At 40.3% G+C, this 22,365-nt stretch overlaps 1 protein-coding gene and 1 non-coding gene across 2 annotated transcripts in view; one reads left to right on the top strand and one right to left on the bottom strand.

Moving 5' to 3' along the window:
* Positions 1-5,015: 5,015 nt before the first annotated feature.
* Positions 5,016-5,088, bottom strand: trnaa-agc (transfer RNA alanine (anticodon AGC)). Its single transcript has one exon. It is a non-coding gene; the product is annotated as a tRNA-Ala (tRNA).
* Positions 5,089-8,288: 3,200 nt separating this feature from the next.
* LOC148824861 (guanylate-binding protein 5-like) overlaps positions 8,289-22,365 on the top strand; it is a 32,458-nt gene continuing 18,381 nt past the window's right edge. Inside the window, exons 1-4 of the mRNA XM_088926464.1 lie at positions 8,289-8,311; positions 19,771-20,193; positions 21,176-21,424; positions 22,065-22,195. Coding sequence (XP_088782590.1) covers positions 19,784-20,193; positions 21,176-21,424; positions 22,065-22,195 — 790 coding nt within the window. The 5' untranslated portion in view covers positions 8,289-8,311; positions 19,771-19,783. The remainder of the gene's footprint in view (positions 8,312-19,770; positions 20,194-21,175; positions 21,425-22,064; positions 22,196-22,365) is intronic.

Consider the following 22,365-nt stretch of genomic DNA (forward strand, 5'->3'; position numbering starts at 1 on the left):
CCTTGCCGCTACAGAAGTATCCTTAGAAGAAAAACATCTTCTATGATAGTGGTACAGTCCATCACACCCCTCCTATAGCCTTTCAAAGAGAAAAAAAACTGACAACAAAGTATGTCTATGTGTGGTAATCAACCAGGTCTTACAAACGTTCTAAACCCTTCCACCTCCTTTCATTGCAAATGATTTCTACATGTTAGAAGGTTAATTTTGGCTTCTGATATTATGGTGGATTAAGAGTCCTGGAATCTTTGTAGAAGGACAAAGATGAAAGAAAGGGCAGTGTAATCATGGCCGAGAGAAGGCAAATGTTGCACTATCTGCTTGGAGTGAATGGAGCAAGACGTAGACAACTCCTTGAGCAGAACCTGCTTCATCCTTCAGACTGGGGTTTCTGAAGATTCACAATCCAATGGGACAACGACCCCAAGCATATAGCCAAGACAGTACTGGAGTAGCTTCAGAACAAGTGAGTAAATGTCCTTCAGTGGTCCAGCCATAGCCAAGACTTGAATTCCATTGACAATCTGTAGAAGTACTTGATTCCAGTTCACACATCCAACCTGACAGAGCTCGAGCAAAACTGCAAGTAAACCTGGCCGAGCATTCTGAACTCTAGATGTGCAAGACTGACACAGGAAGACTAAAAGTTCTCATTGCTGCAAAAGGTGCAAAGCACAGAGTATCAACAGAATGACAAGAATGACAGGTGGATACTTCAGTAAGCCAAATATTTGTTTGTCTTTTCTTACACAAATGAAAACTTTTTGCTCCCTTTAAAATGTTGCAGCTGTCGTGTGCATCACCAGAAAATCAATTTCTAAGCATTAAAAATCTTGCTATCCTTCTGATCATTAAAGTGCCATTGCCCCAGCACTGTATAGTCTTACTTTGGACGCCTGTCTGAAGTTGGATCCATTTCTAAGAATGGTGACTCACATATCCTCATGCTCACCTTTGGCTCAACCACACAAACTATGACGTTAATCATCTGCTTTTGCTCCAAGGGTTTATGTTACTAGGCTCTCTCCTGGGGATCCTTGTGTTCAAACATTGCCCTTTCTGTGGATGATCCGTGACAAACAGAATTCTAATAACTCACAGCTCAGATTCTGACTGGGCAGACTGTCATTGCCTGGTGTGAATGTGTGCATATCTGTTTCTGTACATGTTTTGTGGCCTGCTGTACAGTACATCACAAATGAAAGGGAAATGGAAAACTAAAATAAGACTCAAGTGTTTTATCTTTCATTAACAGTTTTTCATTAGTATCTGTGCTAGATTCTGTCATCGACTGCTTACCACGACAGGCTCTAGCACAGGATAGTAGCTAATACTGCACAATGTTGTTTATTCAAGGGCTGATCTTCTGTACTTTTTCTTTCACTTTTCATTTCCTAGAAACTCAGTGCTGCCAGGAATATTCTGAGAACAAAATCAATCTGAGTGAAAATCTAAGCAGAGGAAGATTGTTTTACAGAGTCAACAAGGTCTAATTCAAGGTCATCAGCACTAACAACATTCTCTCTGGAGACAGGTGAGAAGAAAGTTGAAAGTGTGTATTGTTACACAACAGCAGAGACTCTGAGTTATGCTATCATGAGAGTGGTGATGGATTTTTTTCATTGCTTATTTTTGCAGGTTCTGTACATTTGAACTTTCAAAGTGACTAAAGTAAAGGAGTTTTCCCTTTTTACCACATAATTCCCACACACTAACAGAGAGTCTAATTCCAGCCAGGTTTCAATCACTGTCTCTCAGGCATCCCAGCAGTGGATTTCATGACTTCAGAAAGCCATCTTCACCAGTGGAGAACTCAATGCTCTGAGGTTTACTGGCAGAGTCTCACACTGGGTAATGTTATATGTTGATAAATAATGTCCTATGGAATTCTACTATTGATAAATTCTACTATGGTACTGCGATGTGTCCTGAAAAAATCTTCTATGATAGTGGTACAGTCCATCACACCCCACCTACAGCCTTTAAAAGAGAAAAAAAAACTGACAACAACAAAGTAAGTCTGTGGTGTAATCAACTAGGTCTTGCAAACATACTTAACCTCTTCCAGCTACCAACATTACAAATGCTGTTTACACATTAGATGGTTATTTTTGGCTTCTGATATTATGGTGGAAAAAGAGCCCTGGAATCTTTGTAGAAGGACAAAAGATGGAAAGAAAGGGCAGTGCAACCATGGCCAAGAGAAGGGAAATGTTGGGGAGAGCTTTTTTCATACACTTTTTATCAGTTTTTCCAGCCCAACAAAGATCAACATATATGAGCATCTGCCTTCCTTCCAAGCATACAGAAATTTCAGTGAATTAAATATTGGCATATGAAAATACACAAAAATATGCAATCACACATATGCAGTTTGAGCAAACATAAGACAATAACCAAGTACCACAAACTACTAGGCATCTAGTATTATTAGCAGTTCAGGTGGGGAGCTGTGTCAGCATGTTTTAGGCTGCAAAGGAACAAGTAATAGGTCTATTCCATGCTTAAAAGAGAAGAAAGAAAACACAACATTTCAGCCGTGGAGCCCTCAAACCTGAAGAAGGCTCCACGGCCGAAACATTGTGTTTTCTTTCTTCTCTTTTCATCTAGTGTCATTAGCCTTTTAACAGTTCCTATCAAAATAAAATAGAAATGGATAACATTCTAGAGAGAGTTTGAAATACCAAGGTACAATTTAAACCATATTTCTTCCTCTACAACCACAATATTTTGGAGAGATCGCTGAACCTCACTGTTCTGGCATGTCCGTTAGCCTCCGTCCTGCTTCAGCAATGAATGCAGCGGGGCACATTCTGAGGGAGATGAGGTCAATCAGGTTGCAGGAAAACCATGCTATGCTTTTTTTTTTTTAGATCCTGAAAAGGACAGAGGGGCCATGTATATGTGTGCAGCTGGATATGTAATTGCAGGTGGCGTAGCAAATTCTGCTGAAGCCCCACTGCCTGGTGTGGACGGTAGCTGTGCATGTTGCAGCAGAATTGTGCATGTGAGATCAAGGGGGCATGTCATGTGTTTCAGCACTTCACTCCCTTCAGTAGCACATGATTCCCTGAGTCCAAAAAATTTGTAAGTTCTTTAGATGACCTGTGGACCGATCTTTCACGATGAAGAATTCCTTAAGAAGAATAGATCTCGGCCCACCATCCCAATGCCTCCATCTCACAACAGCAACCTCCCACTGCCCTTAGTCTGCAAGGCAGTCCTTTCAAGTGCGATGACGATGCCGGGACCTTCGTTGCCTATTGTACGAGCTGAACTTTTGTGCTCATCAATTCAATGCTCTTTCCATCAACTCATCTTGTCTTTTGACGCTTCGTGTTTTGCGCTCCTTTGACCATCGGCATATCGGGTGACTGCAAACACTGAAGTTCTTGCTTACGGAGTGTGGAGCATTGTTTTGAAGTGATCGCTGTTCTGTCATGCTGACGCCGAGTGAATCTTTCTTTGGCAACATGGGCAGGCTGACAGCAGCGCGAGCGAAAGTAATGGCAAATTTCTTGACTTATTTCTGAATGTGAATGTTCTTTAGTCACGCATTCCAGACGTGGTTATGAGCGACCAGTTGCCGCAAGTGTTTGTCTCACCAATACATTTTTGGTCTGTTTCTGTTGCGAGTCCGTGTCTCAGAACTCACCTAGCACAAGTCTCTCTGGCTGAAGTGGCCTCTCTGCTTCAGCATCGTGCCCTCACTCAGCCATTAAAAACGTCACTCGGACTTCTGACATGCTGACATGAAATGTCAGGAGAGAATGGCGGAGACGCTTAAGCCAGAGAGAAGATGAAAAGGGGGCGTGGCTGCGAAACGCTTGACAGCTGCACGACGCTCTCCATGCAAGGCGTGACCACAGGCTAAAGGACACCTTTTGGCACATTAAGCTCTAAGCACACACCTGGAGGATGCGGGAATCAATCCCGCTACCTCTCGCATGCAAAGCGAGCGCTGTACCACGCAAGCTAACCCCCCTCGCTGGGGCTCATGCCTCGGTGTCGCCTAGTGCCGCTTGTTCCCCTCTTACCGGGCGCAGTTCACTGCCCTTCGTCTGCAAGGCAGTCGTGTAATTGCGGCATTCTTGACTAATTGATGAAGGTCTGACTGGACGAGCGAATGACGCCTCTCCCCCGTCCTCAAGTTTGCTGACAGATTGAAATGGCAAGTGCTGCTGTGGCTCATTGGTCTAGTGATATGATTCTTGCTTAGGGTATGAGAGGTCCCGGGTTCAACTCCTGGGCGCGCCCTTGTGTGCTCCTTTCCTCCTCGTCCACAAATCTGGGAACTGATATCCACATCACTTCGCAGTGTCTGCTTATGGCAAACAATGGAATGTGACTAATGACTGAACGAGCCTGGTGAATTCTCATCACGTGGCACAATGAGAGTGTGCAGTCAGCTGTCCAAGGCGGCAACCTCATTGCTCGTTCAAAAGAACACGTCCTGAAAACTCATCACCACTATGTCGTAGATGAGGACCGCGATTGCTTGTTATCATGCGTCCTTACTTGGGAAATGCAGAAGCAAAAACTGCCCTCTCTCAGCCACCGAAATGTGTGCGGCTCGCCTTGCGCTCTCTGCGCCTCGCATATTTGTGGAGCTGTCTGCTCTTCTTTCTGTTGAAGTACTCAAGTTACGGGGTGTCCTGCAGCCTATGATGTTCTCACTGAGAGCTTTCAAGATTTGAAGGAAAACTACGAGCTTGATGGCTCAAGTCGAACGAATGTGATTGTTAAGCAATCGATGATCAAAAGCACGTCTTCTAACAATCTGTGAGAGTATTATCAGCACTGTTTTCACTCGGATATACTTTTCACTTGCTAAGCTGACAAATTGGACGAGAAAATGTTGGAGACACACTCAGTGCAGACTGAGGTTGGGAAGGAGGTGTGGCCCTTCAACGCTTGACAACTGAAGCACATTCTCTCCGCAACGGAGGAGCACCTGTCAGAAGTTGCAGAGGCTAAACGAGAGCACCGGGCTCCTGGAGCTCCAAACTCAGACCTGGAGGATGCGGGAATCGATCCCGCTACCTCTCGCATGCTAAGCGAGCGCTCTACCATTTGAGCTAATCCCCCTCGCTTCATGCTTCTCGGCATCATGACTTACCGCCTCTGCCCCTCTTGCCGGGCACCGCCCACTGCCCTTGGTCTTGTAGTGGTTTGATGGGTTTACTGAGACAATTATTAATTGTAGCAGTAATCACGAGGTTGTTCGTTGGGGCTTTTAGAAAATCAATCGTCAGAACAACTAACAACGCACACACACGGGTTCAATACACGAGATACATTTATTAATATAAACTGTGCACCAAACATATACTAGTCTGCCTGGATACGAGCGGCAGACCTTACTGTGAGGGTTATCAATATACAAGGTATATAATCTCGAAGAGATGCCAACACAAAGAGATACACAACAGAGAATATATGTCAATATATATCGTTCGGTTACCAAATCGCTAATCAGTGTTATTACCCACTGTTACTCTAAACTCGGAAGTAAATACATTACTCATGAATTAAATTGATAACAACTTGTGTTGAGGTACAATTGAATTCTCGAGACGCAATGTAGAACATGGGGTTTACTTATCCACTGTGTATGGATGTGGAATCTCCCGGCACGAACACCAAACCAGCTGACAGGCTCTGTTGCAGCCTCTGTTGCAGCGGTTGTCCAATGGGCGTTGTCCTGGCGTCCTCTGGCTACCGGCCAACCAGTCGAGGAGCAGCTTGGAGTAGGACGGGCAGAGGAATCTGACTGCGGCGTGCAGGGCAGTCGTTGCTCCGAGGGGATCTACCAGCAGTCCGGCTGGCTAGTAGAAAGTCTCTATGCACAGAGTGTGACCGCGAGTCCTCACAAGTCACTCTTTTGCCTGGGAAGAAGCTGGTTCGTTCCCGGTCCAGCGCTGCTTCTGAATAAGCTATTCCGGTTGTCGACGAGGGTCCAACTGTAGGCTGCCGTTGATCAAGCGGAGCATTCCCGTTGGTAGAATTCTGAGTACGTACGGGATCCTCGGCCTCGCGCTTAGAACAAAGTCCAAGTCCCTTTGCAGACAACAGCAGTTGTCACGTGATTGTCTCTGAGGATGCGCGAAAATGGCCAAGGAGAGCCCCGATCTGAGCTTGCGCTCCCTTTTTGACCAAGACCCAGATGTGTGCTGATTGGTTGAGAGTTTGGCGGGCATTGGAGACCCACGTGGTATTACCACACCCTGCCAGTCCCTGATTGGTTGGTCAAGGTGAGATATAAGTCACTTACTCTTGACACTTAAGAATGCAGTCCAGATGTCCATTTGGCACTCCCTAGACTGATAGGCGCCAATGGATGACCATTGATCATGATAGCCAGGCTTAGCTAAGTGCATCCCCGTCTGGGAGCTTGTTCCTTATCAATAGAAAACATCCTAAATCAGCCTGCATGAATACTTTCTCTGTGGCTGCACCACAGAGATGGAGGGTGAGATGGGGCCTCCCTTAGGACAGCATACCAACACTTAATTCTGTCTTATTAACAAGCATTGCCGCTACACCTCCATAGTGGGTTTTTATCACTTCAGTTAGCAGTGACCATGACAATAAGGCTGAGCTTCACCTCTGTAATTATTACAGTAGTACTGAGGTGTTAACTATTTTAATTAGCAGTCCAGGACAGCTTAAACTTTCACTTTATCCTGTCTGTCCGTTATTTCTAACGGCCCAGGTCTCAGCTCAGATAGCTTAGCTTACCCAGCACCTGAGACCCCAGAGTCTCCTCTCCATTACAGATGAGTCAGAGCGGTTCTCAGGTGAGACTCACTACAGCACCAACACCCACCTGAACAATCCAGTCACACTGAAAACCTGCAGGCATTAATATGTGGACCTACACAATTCACAGGAATAGGAGACTCACTTGCTGAAAGAAAACTCCATACTGTTATGCCACGGCCCCGGAGGACTCATCATTCCACCTCACATTCCAACACAGTTCCCAATTTGCCCATTTACCCCTGCCTACTTAATGCTTCTTCACACTCTCCCCTGGGCTCATATGAGGGTTTTTCCTGGTTAGAGCTACTTCTATTTTTACTACGACTTACTACTTGGTTTTTGGCTTCCTGACCCTGGTTTGTTCTCTGACTACGTCTCCTGGTTTTGGTTTTTGTACGTTGGGTATCATTCTGGTTTCTACTCTCGGCTTCCTCATGGCTCCACATCTGGTTTTGTACTTTTGCACCAGCTTGTTTAATACGGCTTTCGGACCTCGGATTGTTATATCGACTACATCTCTGGAGATCGTTATGGTTTTCTGCATAGGGCTCTGCTATTTCGTAACAAGCAGTGGTTTAGAGGACGCACTGTGAAATTATTTGCAGGGCCTTTTCCATTCTTAGCTAGGGTCCTCCCTATGTCCTGCTGTCAACTGTGTGGTTATCCTTGATGCTACAGGAAAGGACCTTTCTGAGGCGGCTTGGCTGCGTTTAGTCAGGGTCTCTAGGAGTCAGGGCTCTGACGGGAGTTAGCTGATTGCAATTGTAATTTAAGTATTTTTCTGTGTAAAGAAATGTACGGTACACAGGGTTAAAACAATTACATCATGTCAGACAGGAGGTATGCTAGAGGTCACAGAAGAGACGAGACTGGCTGTTGCTGATACAGTATGTCTCCAGCTACAGATAAAGACTTGACTTGTTCAGACATTGTCCTCATTGGTGGTTATAGAGCACTGTGTGGTTAGTTTCTGAGAATAAAATAATCTTGTCTGTATGGACAGGATAAAGTCAAAGTAAACTGACATATTTTGTGTACTGCACATTTCTACGGGGCCTATCTCTATAGACATTTCCACAGTATCTCCAAACTTCCTCCTCACCACTGGGCAAGAGCGCTACACTAGTTTAACCCATCAATCCCAATCCAACAATATTTAGACAGGTTTATGAACTGCACCTTAGACCCTTTAATATAACCAGATTATGTGAGTTGTTTCAATTGCAGGTGCTTTATGGAAACAATTCAATTAACATACAAAGTAGTCTAAAACCTGTTATGATTAACTGTTTAGTGCTTATATTTCAAAGTTTTATATTAGAAAAATGTAGTAGTCTCTATAGGAAGTTTTCTTTCTCTGGGATTTCCGCGAGTAGTTTATCAGTATGAAAAGTTGAAAGTGAAAGGAGGGATAGTTACTTACTCCCTGTTCTAGTCATGATAAAACTCGAAAGTGAAAGGAAATGTGTGTCTATAAAACTCCAGCGCGGAAATCTCCTTCACCACCTTACAGATTCGCACCACAGAGGAGGACCGGAGGATACAGGTGAGATGATCATTTGTTTCGATCAGTCACAATCTCAAACTCAGCACAGCCTTCAGACAAGGAGGTATCGTGTGGCGCAGATTGCTGGCATGTTAGATTTCTGCTTTAAATACATCTGAACTAATAATAGTTTTGAAACTAATAGAAAGATCTCCCACTCTGGACCTGTTTCAAGTACAAGAAATGAGATTAGTTTGGAGTCTAGGCTTTTTTTGTTACTGACAGGAGATTTAAACGTAACTATCGAAAACTCCAGGGTAAAGGGCGCCGGACAGGATAGAGCTGTACAGCTTGGAACTGTCTCCTCCTCCTGTTCAGATACAGCTGTAGGAACGGTTTTAAACAGAATCGCATTATACAGAACGCTGAGTTCACCGTGTTTAACAATATGCAGCGATCGAATGGATTAACCCAAGTGTCTCCAACCTACGGTATCTTTATCCGGCCCGAGAACAGAGGAAAGCGTCACCACTGCATGCTTACGCGCAAGTGTTAAATTAAATAACCTTTACCTCAGGTTCACGTTTGTTGTGCGTGAGTTTTCTTGCATTGTTTATTTTACATCGAAATGTCACGAGCTAAGTGGAGAAACGTTGACGAAGAGTGCCGTATTTTTAATAAGAAAACTATTTCGTGATTGAAAGCAATAACAAAGCGTTGTGCTTAATACGCAGAGAAACCGTCGCTGTTCTCAAGGAATATAATATCCGAAGGCATTACGATACGAAGCACAGAAATACTCAGATGTGATTGGCAAAATGCTTTCAGATAAAGTAGAAGCACTGAAGAAAAACTTAATTTATCAGCGTGAAATATTTAAAAAAGCTGATCACAACAATCAGAATCCATTGTAAGGGCGAGTTTCAAAATAGCACGTCATAGCTAAGGCAGGGAAACTATTTACTGATGGGCAGCATATACAAAGAAAAAGTTGCTTTGCCCGAACAAATATGCCTGTCATCTAATACAACTGCTCGTCGCACAGAAGACCCGGGAAAAAACGATTATTTTGCACTGTATTCATCATCATTCATCAGCAGGCTTTGTGCGGTAAAAAATTACAATTATCTGAAGTAATGGATAGTGACAGTGAATTTTATATGACAGTCCTCCCTTAATCGTCGTCAGTTTAAAAACGTCCTATCTGAAATCGAGAGTGAATATCTGGACGTTCCGTACCACTGAGGGGTTCGCTGGATCAGCAAAGCCAAGTACTAGAGATTTAGTGAATTACGCACAGAATTCGATATTTTCATGACTCAAAGGACACGACCTATTCTATAATTTCAGATTTGTTTCAGATTCTATAATTTCAGATTTGTTTTCACTCGTAAAATCCTTCAGACAAAAATTCTTCAGACAATAATTCTTTTTGGACAAACAAGTGGCAGCAAACAATTTTGTTCAGTTCGCAACTTGTGAAAAGTACAGAAATGAATGTGCCGAACCTTTTCCGATTCCGTTCGCTTTACATGTGATTTCACATTTGAAGCAGCAATTTCAGGACCGTTTTCAAGATTTTAACAGTATCTCACAGAACCTAAGATTGTTCAAGAACCCTTTTGCAAGTGAAGTTGAAGATCTTCAGCCTGAGTTGCCGCTCGAAGTAATTGACTTTGCTGCGAATAACTTGTATAGGGATCTGTTTAAGGAAAATGATTTGTTAAACATATAAATCACTGCCTGAAAGGTGTTTTAAGAACATTCCACGAGCAACTTTTCTAACGTTTTCTGTCTTCTGCCTCCACATTTTGTGTGAACAAACATTTACAAAGATGAAATATGTAAAATCCAAATGTTGAACATAACTTTCTGATGAGCACCTTAAGCAGATTTTGATTCGGGGGCGACTAAGTTTGAACCAGAATTTGAGGACATTCTGTCACTGAAGCAATTCCAAATATCGCATTAAATTTGCACACATGTATGTGAATATTTCTTCTAGTTCTATTTGTTCATTTGAATATTACAATATAAGGGGTTTCATTTAATTTATTATAAGTGTAAATTGTGTTGTTTATTACGTATTCCTCCATCATAAAATACCTACCCTCCCAGTGTCTGGCCATCTGGCCTTTCTTCCGAAGCAAATGTGGCCCTCGAGGAAATTAAAATCTGATTAGGACTGAAAATCTTTTTTTCCAGTCAGTCACCACATATCTGACAGCAACAAGCATTTTGAAATAAAGTCACGATTTATCCTTGTTTTGATGATCAAGCGTGTTTACATCGGATAACAAGTTAAAGAGAATCGCAGACAGGATCCGCCACCGCGCAAGACCATGCTGTCACTGCATGATACAGGTGTGAGAGGAGTGAGCAATCGAGTGAAAATCTAGAACCCAACTCAGAGAGCCTCTGTACCGCAGAGGTGCTTTGGTCTGAAAACAAATAGTTTCCCCCTTCAAATTGGCTTAGCTGAGCTTAATTAAGTGTAAAAGGGGAAAAATACGCGTTGTAGTACTTTAAGGTAGTGCAAAGGGGTAGTAAAAACTGTGCAAAGGGGTCTTCTTAGTTAGTAAAGCACACATTTCCACTGAACTCATCTTTTAAATTGTCGAGGATCTAAAGACTTCCTTAAACCATTTTTAAAGACATAGATGGATGAAAATCGTCATTTATAGTGAAATTTAGATAATCATTTTTTTAATGACTTCCCTGAATGTGTAATAAACATCACTCTATGAAGAACAATAGTGCAGAATGTTCACAAAATGGCACAAGCAGAGCATCGTTAAACATCGTTCAACCTTTTAATCTTAATGTTTTAAGCATAAAAGAATCTCTTCCTGCACCTTTTACATTATAGAGAAAGCGAGATTATTCGTTAAACAGATTCAAGAACTCCCGTTCTAATTTCATTTTCAAATACTTTGAAACAATACAAAATCCATAGAAGTGTCTCCACCCACATTTACGTTAGAGAAATGGGTATCTGTTTGCTTTAAATTAGACATTTTATCATTTCTGATTTCTCCTCTTATCGGAGAAGCTACAGATATAAAAATATTTAACCTAACTGACTAACACAAATGCATTTTTTTGTGGTTAAAAGCAACATATAATATAGCTGATTTATTGTGCACACCAGATCATCGTTGTAGAACTGAGCTGTGGTCAGGACCAGAGGGGAACCGCACAGAAATTGAATCGTACTGACCGATTCCGGCACAAAGGTGAGCGAAGGAAATCACTCCTAATACCGATTGCAGAGGACTTGGCAGCTGAAATTAGTCGCTATCTCTGCACTAAAATATATCCTCTGTTGCAACAAACACAAACAGCTGCTGCCGTCTAGAGGTTACTACACTAACCAAGTTAGTACAGTGCTAAGCGGATCGCAAGGGAAAGTTCTGAATGACGGAGAAACGCATTACTGAAATAATATCGTTAATATGAACTTAATTTAAACATTAGTGGCTGTTAATATACTGTATTGAAATATAAAACTGAAATTGTATTCCAGTCTTGAAGCAAGTGTCATCATTTTGATAATTTGTGATAGATTTCTGGGAGACATACTGTGACGTAGATTAATATTCTATGGAGTGAAGTGAACTAAAATCTAGGCAAATACACCTTAGTAAATGGGACTCCTATAATGTTTTTGCTTTCTTCTAGTTCTGCTTCTAATAGTCCCACTAATCCTATGTTTGCCTTTGTATTTCATATACATAAATGTAGCTGTCAAAATCTCGACATTGAATAGTTTGGAAGCACAGATAGAATAGATTAGTAACGATGGCACAAGTGCCCAGAAATGCAAAGGTGTTTATTGTGAGGATGTATCTTTCGACCTTTTCGGCTCATGATTACAAGACAGGCCGCTGTGTCAAGATCATTCAATTTCAACGAACTTTCAGATTTAGCACGCTCTGCTTAAGCTCCGGAGTACTTAATGCGGTACTATCAGGAGATCATTTCCAGCTCTGAGTTCAGATGCAACGAAAACTGCTGGGGACCAAAAAAAGCTGGGGACCAAATGAACTTGTGTTTAGTACGGTGCTGAGGGTTCAGCATCGTTGTTGTTCAAATTAGCAAGAACTGCCGGTGCTCTGAATCAGAGCTTTTCAATTAGTCTGTTCAGTGCGTTAATATGTCAGCCATAATTATTCATTTATCTATCTTGTGTTAGTATATAACTGAATGTTCTTGGCAATTTAATGTTAATTTGAATTTAAGAACGGCATTTATATTGAAATAAACCAGAGAAGGTAACTGCTTATGAGATACTCAATTGCATTTAATCACAAACGAACAAACTATAATAGCAGCTGCGTGTTAAGCTTGAACATGTATTATAGCAGTTTTTATTTCCATTGATAAGTTATACTGATTCATACAGAGATCCTTCAGACAAATAAAGCAAACACATTGCTATTTCGGTGTTATAATAGGCATAAGCTACTTTTGTGTCTGCAATAATTTTAACGTAAATGTTATGCAACTTCAGGGGCTGCATTTGTTGTAATGTTTGTTGTACAACTCATCTACATTAAGAGTTTTTAATTAAAATAAAGGCGCGTAGTGCATTTTCCTTACAGCTGAGTGAAAACAAATGTTACACAAAGCATCATCTAATGTCGAACAGCGTTAGTCATTTTATTTTTTAAATAGAATTAACATCAATATGTGGATTTGATCTACAAAAACAAGTTACATTTACAGCTCTAAAAAGAAAAACTTAGAGCTCTGTAACAGATCTTTTCAGTTAATTGCTGTTCCTCTGATCTTGAAATTTTAAAACCACCTTTTCCTTGCCTTTCATGTGGTCTGTGTGTGTACTATTCCATTAACAGCACCGTCACTGAGGCATGTGCGGTCTTGCTCAACCCTGTTACCGACTGGATGGGTCTCCTGTTCGTCTCCAAATCTTTCCGCACATTTCAACACCATTATTGTTGGACCACAGCCACAGATACGAGAAAGGACACTGTTCCAAAGAATTGTCTTAGATTATCACTTTTAATAATATGTTTTTTTTCTTTAACTTACCCATACCTTTGCCTATACAGTACAACTTATTCTTTGCATCCCCAATATCCCTGCTTTCCCTGAGAAACACAAGTGAAGACTCAAATCGCAAAGAAAAATACAACAAATCTATTCAATTAACTCCCAGATGTAACAGAACACATGTAAGAATTACACTACATTTCAATTTGTATTTCCTTGATTTCAGTTCTCTTCCCTCCCCTGGTTATCTGAAAAATTAACTATCACATACAAAAGGGTTAGTGTTAGGTTAAACATGCATTATCTGTAGTACAGCTACTGATAAAGATAGATATTAAACTTCATTATTAACAGATTACACTTTTATTAATAAATACTTGTATTGATAAATAATTGTTGTGTCTGGAAAGCAATTTTAGGTAAATTTTACAATAAATGTCAAGCTAAAGATGCTAAGTTCATCATTTAGTGAAGGTATCATTTCCACTATGTTCAGGAAAGTTCTAATGGGATCCAGTGCTTAGTCCGCTACTGAGTTGCTTAAAACCTGTGAAGAGGTGGTTTAAATTAATCTACTACTACAATAATATCTAGAGGGCAGCAGTTGTTACTTTGGGTTCATTGCAATTCAGGACAGGTTCAGAATGGAGCTGTGGACAAATTTCAGCCATGTTCATTGCATTTGATCTTAAGTTTGCTCACTAGTTTTGCACAGGCTGAACTCCAGTTGGTTCGCTGCTTTGGGGTCGATGCAATTGGTCCCTTGAGTTATGCCACCAGGAGAAATTATTTCCAGATTTGTGTTTCTTTTGTAAAACCCAAAGCACTGGAAACACATTTTGCTGAGATTAAGTTAAAAATAAGGATATTAAATTATCAAAACATTAAACAAGTGAGATCCCATGTAAGTAGATAAAGTCTCAAAACCGTCCTGTTTTATTGTTAATTACAGTTAAACCAGTAAATCTGAGATACTGAAGTTTGGAAATATGCAGTACATACTACAATGTTGACAGATAAAATTGTATTATTCAAAGTTTAAGGCTGTTTTAAATGCACAGTGGAAACAAACGTAATGAGACTGAAACAGAGCCCTTTCTGTATTTGTGACAGTGTGTCCCTTACTATGAAAATTAAAACAAGCAGCTATGCAGTTGTTGGACATGTTAATATATCTTGTTGAATGGAGAGTGCAATTCTTATATTGAATTTCTCTGTGCAACTGTCTGGTGCTACAGCTGCCTGTCAGTTCCCAGGTGAGTGAGTCACTGTTCATATGTCCTGAGCTTTTGAAGGAGGAGAAGTCTTTAGGAAAAATCCTCCTGCTGAGTTTTATTCATATTGATAAACTGCGAGTCTCTGCAGTGCTGGGTTTGAGAAGTCGTCTGTTACAGGCAGAAATGACCTCTGGGGGGCTAGGCCTTTAACTGGTTTTACACATAGACTGTTGATTCACATGGTTTAAGTTCCATTCACACAAGCCTGACAAGCAGCTTTGCCACTTCCACAGCCCTGGGCCTTCAGCACTCCTTCAGAATGAGTCCCCAGTCTCACTCACTTCCTTCTCTCCCCTTCCGACTTGTACTTGAACTTGAACTTGAACTTTATTGCCATATGTAACCGGTACTGATACAATGGAATTCTTACTTACAGAAAGTCTCTCGATTGTAAAACAAGTGTAAAAAACAAAACAAAGTGCAAACAGTGCATCAAGACAATATACAAACAAACAATAGACAATGTGCAAGTAAACATGTAGACAGTTTGAATGTACACAATACAGACGTGTAAACAATGCCTGGAGATGTGCAATAGATAAGAAATCATAAAGAGGTAGATGGTGATAGTGTAGGTGTGGTCCGAGGGGGATGGCTAAATGTGTTCGCCAGTCTCACTGCTTGTGGGTAGAAGCTATTGAGGAATCTGGTGGTCAGTGTCCGTATGCTCTTATATCTCTTGCCTGAGGGCAGTGGGGTGAAGAGCTCATGCCCAGGGTGGTGACTGTCCTCTGTGATGGCCAGAATTCTACCACAGCAGCGGTCCTCATAGAGCTGTTTAATCTCGGTGAGACCGCAGCCGATGATCTTCTGGGCCATATTGACCATTCTCTGCAGTGCCTAAGCAGCTGTACAACTTTATCCCTGTAAGTGGACTCGTCATCATCACTGATCAGTCCTATTATAGTGGTGGTATCTGCAAACTTAATGATGCGGTTGTCGCTGTGTCTTGCTGTGCAGTCGTGAGTGGACAGGGAGTACAACCTTGGACTCAGACAGCAGCCTTGTGGGGTTCCAGTGCTCAGGGTGAGTGGTGTTGATGTTTTATTGCCTATCCGCACCACCTGTGGTCTCTTGATAAGAAAGTCCAGCAGCCAGTTGCAGACAGAGTTGCACAGACCTAATCCCCTGAGCTTTGTCACCAGTTGACTGGGTATGATGGAATTGAATGCTTGAGGCACTGCAGACATTTCTCCAGGAGAAATGTCAACCTCCTTTGTGGTCTGGGGAACTCACACACATAGCCACCAGCTTTCACAACCTTCACACTATACCCCTTAGTCCACTACAGTGGATTCCTCCTACTCTACACACTATTTCTTTACTTACTATCAAAAGAATCCGTGGGGTCAGAGTGCAGGGTCAGTCATTTATATAGCACCACTGGAGCAGCTGGGGTTAAGGGCCTTGCTTAGGGGCCCAACAGAGCAGGAATCCTCTTCCTGCCACCGGATACGAACGGGCAACCTTCCAGCCATAGGTGCAGATCCTTAGCCACAGAGACACCACACTACCCAAATTAATTAACATTCCTACATGGCAGAGTCACAGTGGAGCCTGTGTAACATATTTTCTTGAGAAGAGGAAGGTAGGCAGTCCTTTTCCTCACAGTGAGGATAGTTTTACATGGGTCAGCTTTGCTGTTATTATCAGGAAAAGACAGGTGTGGAAACATGCTCACAAGCGAGTCATGAACATGCAATGTATACACATTGGATAATATGAGCACATATCTTCTAGACAATTGCTGGAAATAATAAAAACATTAAGAAAGAAACGCAAAACAAAATGTTAGATTATACATCTATTAGAGCAGAATGCAAATCAGGGAATGTTATATTAGTTTCAATTTAAGCTGTCAACCAGGCCTCAACTGTCTGAACTTACAAAATTAATACAGAATGTTTCAGGGGACATTATTCCATCTGGAAATGGCCTCTGGACATATGACAAACAGGAGTACTAAAAGGTTAAAATCACACAATATAGTAATAGTAAGGCCTCATTTGGTATACTGTGTACACTTTTGGTCACCACACTAAAACAACAACAATATATATATATATTTCTGTTAGAATTAGGTCTGATAACTACCAGATACAGTTTGGGACTCAGGAGAATGTCCTACACTGACAGACTGAAGGACCAAAGCCTTTATGTCTTGAACAGAGAAGATCAAGGGGATTTGATAAAGTATTCAATATCCTCAAAGGCACTGACAAATTCATCACAATTAAATACAAATTAGAAGACACAAGTGAGGACTACATGGAACTATATGTAAAGCTGAGAACAGGAAGCTGTGCATCAGATGGTTTTGGAGGGTTGCCTGAATCTTCAGTAAATCATGTACAGCACATGTGACCAAAGCTTAGGCACTGCTGTAAGCACTTTCCAGCACAAGTCCAAAACCATGTGTCCTAGGTTACTGAAACACCAATAGAAGGATAAAACAGGTCTTGTGATCTGGTGTTTATCACCACACCAACCCTTAGATGACCATATCCTCTGAAAACACAGCCAGTTTAATGTGATAATTAACACTGTGCTGAACATTCCAAATTCAAGATAAAGGTGAGGTTGATCTGTGTGAATTCAAATCCAGATTCCTTCAGTTTATTAAAACAGATGAGTTTATTAGAAATACAATTAATACAACAAAGGCCTTTGGAAAGGAAAGTGGAAATGGTTGGAAATAGAGAATTTGAAAAGTGCAAGTTGCTAAGTTATAGAGTAGTGTTAACAAAGTCAAATTCTAATTTGAGGCAGAAGGCATCATGTTACATTAAGTCTTTATCAAGATAAACCAAACACAAAGTTAATAAATATATATATTAAGGAACAGTGCAAACTAAAAAAGCTTTGCATCTGTATTGCTTATGTCTTGGATAGCGGGGAAGTAGGCATCATCTGGTGCGGATTTGTTAAGTAGAAGACTGCTGTGACTCTGCTCAGAAGCTGATCCAGAGTTGCTGTGGAGCTCAAGTAGATGGGCTGCTGGCTGGAGAGGGTGGAGCAGCGGATCAGACTTTACTCCTCTTGTCTAGCTGAGCTCTTTGTTACTTCTTCTCCCTTGTCTGTTGACTTCCTTTAGACTTGACATCCACTAGTAGGACCTAACGTCTTCTAAAACTTCCAGACTTCCAAAGTGTGGCCCTTGGCTTGCTCTATTGATTAGCCTCAGACAAAGACATACCAGAGTCTTTTCTTCCAGGGTTCTGGTTGGCCAGTTCAAACCTGTGATTTGCATATCTCTCCTTCAGAAATTTTTATTGCTTCTAACAGGAAAGACAGGATAAAATATCCAATAATTGAGAAAACTCAAAACTTCTTCTGAGTAAAACTTACAAATTTAATATTAGATTATTAGATTTCTGACCTACTCATGCTTTGCCCATTCATTTGATACCAAACAAGTACAGCCTGTTTATTTCTGAAATGATAATGATGAATTATATTGTATTTTAATTTAATAATTTAGGTTTAAGCTTTCGTAAGGGAATGAAACATGTGGCAACACATCCAGTACTTAATATAGTCTTTTATCAATACAGAATGAAGGATGCAATTTTAATAGGTCAAAATTCTGACTTGCTTTACAAGCAATTGGAGAGGATTGTATCCTCATGTATTCACTAGACTCAAACCTGGACCCTCAATCGATGTTGATGGATCAGAATAATCTGAAAAATCCTTTCAGTAATGCTTGTTGTAACCAGGATTCCGATTGTTCCATCTATTTAATTATAAATTGCCCTTTAATTTAAGACCATACAAGTGATACAGTAGTTACAGGCATTTGCTCAGATATCCATTGTTTCTCTTAGTTTAATGCAGTTGGTTCTGTTTCTTTTAAATGTGATAAATAAAATATCTATTTATGGATGATTTTAAGGTATGTTTGGGCAGTTCCTTTAAAATGAATCTTAAAAAAAGTTCTTCTTGCATTTCTTACTAAGTAGTGGCCCTTAAATTATGGCCTCGTGTCAGGTGTTGGGAAATCACCTCTCTTGACTTGAGAATCACTAGCCCTGTTTTGTTTATGGCTAAATGGTTTTATGTCTGTTTCAGTACAATTCTTATCTCTCCTTGAGAGAGGTTCACAGTCCTTCTAGCCTTTGTAGAAACACAAAGTATAATATAATAACCCCATTATTCAGAGATGCAGGCATGCAGACTTGTTAGCAAAGTTTGGAACAAGCTAGACAGTAATATGGTTAAATTTAACAGCCTGTGTGACATTGTGTGGGTTTTAGCGACACCTTTCACCGGTTTCAGGCTCAATATCCCAGACAGAAGTAGAAAGTCAGCGTGTAGTCGCTCCATATTTAGCTTTTCGGAAGGTTTTTAGGGCAAATGTTAAAACTCAGTTAAGGATTTTATTTCTCTGAAGTAGAGAAGAGAGGATTTTCTGAGCTGAGGGCTCATGGTCCTGGCATGAATGCTTAAGTAGCCACTTGAGCCTTTAATATAATGCTCCTAATTAAAGGTGATGATGATTAGAGAGATATTCACTTGGCTGTTAGGGAAGAGTGATATTGGTTTTCTCGTGTGGGGCCCTCTGGTGGTGATTAGAGATTTGGGAGGTGATTTGGGAGGTGAATTTATTTTGTTTTCTATGTGACACCTGTCTTTATTTTTCAAGAAACAGCTGAATGAGTCCCCAGATCAATTAACTAACTACCAAATGGGAAAATTAGCCAAATGGCATTTTTCATATTTATATTGCTCTAATCGAGTATAACCATAGGCAAACCAGTTTTCCCACAGGTCACATTTTTATGCCATCCAGTCAGAGCTGACTTCATGGTTTCAAATAATCTTGCATAAATCAGAACTCTGTCTACTCCCTTAAGTTATTTGTGATCACAAAATAATGAATGTTGCCTAGCTGCTGTTGAATCAGGAGTTAGTCCCCAACTTATAACACTGTTCCATTATATAATCACTTCCAAGTTATGACTTTGACTTATAATGCAAATTTCAGAATCAATTTGTATTGCTGGTTCAAGGAATTGTGATAATGTGTAAGACTAATCAATATACATTAACTGTTGACAGCTATAGTACGTATACATGTTTTTACAGTCAATTTGTTGTGGCACAGGTATCCTGAATGAATTAATAAGAATCAGAACCTATAGAATTTTTACAAAATTCACATAGTATAAAATAGTGAAAAATGAGTTAATGTATTCTTAAGTCAGTTTTCTCTTATTTTACCAGGAGCAGAATAGGCATGATGGCAACTCCACAGATATTCATTGAGATCCAGAATGATAAAGTTGTACTCAATGAGAGGGCAGCTGAAGTTCTGTCAGGAATGACAGGTGTTGCAGAGGTGATTGGCATTGTGGGTAAGCACAGGACTGGAAAGTCTTACCTGCTGTCTCGGTTCTTTAACCAAGACCAAGGATTCAAAGTTGGACATGGAGTGGAAGGATGTACCAAAGGCATTTGGATGTGGTCCAGACCACACCCTTTCCACACAAATGCCTGTCTCCTGCTTCTGGATACTGAGGGATTGGATGACTGTGAAAATAGGCTCATAACTGATAAGACTATATTTTTACTGACAACACTGCTGTCCAGCAGTATAATCTTCAACATCAAAGGATGTATCGACAGAAGCGCTATTGAAGAAATTCTGTATCCTTGGGAAGAAAACATTTTAAACTATACAACAATATAAATTACTAAAAAAGAAATCTTGAGCTTTACATAATCTTCCAATTTCATGAGCAGATTTAGTTTTCAGATTAAAGTGAATTCTGGGGTGAGCTGTGGTGATCTTTGTTTATGCTGATTTGTGTCACCCATGATGCCCAGTACTGTTACTGTACCAGCTGTGTGGAGTTGTCTAATTGGAGAATTAGTTAATATCATTGCTGGGTCACTTCACTTCACCCCTTTCAGTACTGAACCACAAGTACATATGTGCAGTCAGAGTGTTAATGAAGTCTGCTGTAAAATATTTTTTATAATCTTATGACAGCTTCTAATCATATGAAACTGAAACTGAAACAATCTAATTATCTAGAACTGTAAAAGTCCAACAAAAGCCAAAATAAAAGCCAAAATCAGATTTCTGGAGCATTTCAACAGGACATTACAGGAAAAAAAGGACAATGAAGACTTATATTGGAATTTAAAACAAATATCAAAATTATTGTTTCTGACTAACAAAGAGATTATAAATAAGAAAATATTATTATCCATGTTAAAACCAGGTGGTGCATTGGCACTGTGATTATCATTGCAGCCTTGCAGCACTGGGCCCTTGGTGTAATTCTTGGGGTGCTCTCTGCATACTCTTTGCATGGGTTTCCTCCAGGTGCTTAACCAAGTGGTTTGGTAGAGTTGGCCCTGGTGTGAGTGTGTGCCCTGCGATGGATTGATGTCCTGTCCAGGGTGTATCCTGCCTTTTGCACATTGATTCCTGGGTAGGATCCAGCTCCCCTGGGACTCTGAAATGGACAAGTGCTTATTGTAAGTGATGCAGTGTTAAGAATTTTTCAAATAGGAACTGTTCAGTGATTTAAAAATATCAGCAATGTTAAACTTTATTTTTTAATTAAAGGCCATTATCAATGTGACGTCATAGATTTTTTTTTCCTGAAACCCAGTACAGCTGCCTCTTACAGGTTGTACATCAGATGTCTTTCGTCAGTGAGGAGAAAAATAAGTCACTTAAAGATTACCTTCCGAACTTGTTCTATATGCTGATAAGAGATTTCCAGTTTGAAGAATTTGATCATGATAAGTTTAAGGACAAGTTTCTGAATGCCTTGGATAAAGAAACAAAGACAAAATATAAGGAAGTCTTTGACAAAACAGAAATTCATATTCTGCCACAACCAGCTCTTGGGAAAGCGCTCAAGTAAGTATACTTTTTATTTATATATAATAATATAATAAACTATTCAGGAATTGCCAAGCACTTAAACATTCTGTTCTTGTTATTGAAAGTTTGCTGTGCTTTATATAATTTCTCCTTTCCAGTGTGTGTACAGTATTTGAAAGGAAGGGTCAAATATCATCTGTACTCAACAGACTCTGCTTACTTCTGTCTGTAATTTCCTCTCAAACTCAAACCTTCTGTTTTTGTTGTCCCCTCACATCCTTGCTAATGTATTAGGATTTGTTTTGGTGAGGAAAAAACAAATGAGGCACAATCTATTCATAGATCATCTTTTCTTCCTTATTTGGTTTTCACCTCTGCTAAACAGTTTTGTTTTCTGTCACTTAGTCTTACCCCTGTACCCCTATTATTTTGATTTGCCTGACATCATAATATGATATTAATTATCACTCTAATTATTATAATAATTATAACATTCTACTGTTCCTAAAATCCTATTCTATCTTACCTGATGGATCCACATTTTAAGAAGTAAACTATAATTTATAAATTTAAGTAAACTATAATTTCTATTTACATTTCTTTATTATATGTAAGTTTGGTAATAAGAGCATGCTTACTTAAGTGTTTTTAACATATGTACTTGATTCCTCTTCAGAAACCTCCCGGAAATGAAAGATGAAGATTTAGACCATGACTTTCTAACATCACTCAACACCTTTGTGACCACTGTTCGTGATAAACAGTCTGCTCCCAAGGCAGTGAAAAGTCACGTCTGCACACCAGGAGGTAAAGCCTTCACAAGCAGCTCTGTTAAATGACAGTGGATATTCAGTTATGCGACTGTTGTCAATTACATCTCTTGATTTTCTTGTTCAAATTCTAAAAATGGAATGAGCTGACGTAAAAAAGCACTTTTTTAGCACTTTGGCTTTACACTTTGGACAGTACACCTGGCT

This window comes from Atractosteus spatula, chromosome 10, assembly GCF_055471065.1.
Source record: "Atractosteus spatula isolate fAtrSpa1 chromosome 10, fAtrSpa1.hap1, whole genome shotgun sequence".
NCBI lineage: Eukaryota > Metazoa > Chordata > Actinopteri > Semionotiformes > Lepisosteidae > Atractosteus > Atractosteus spatula.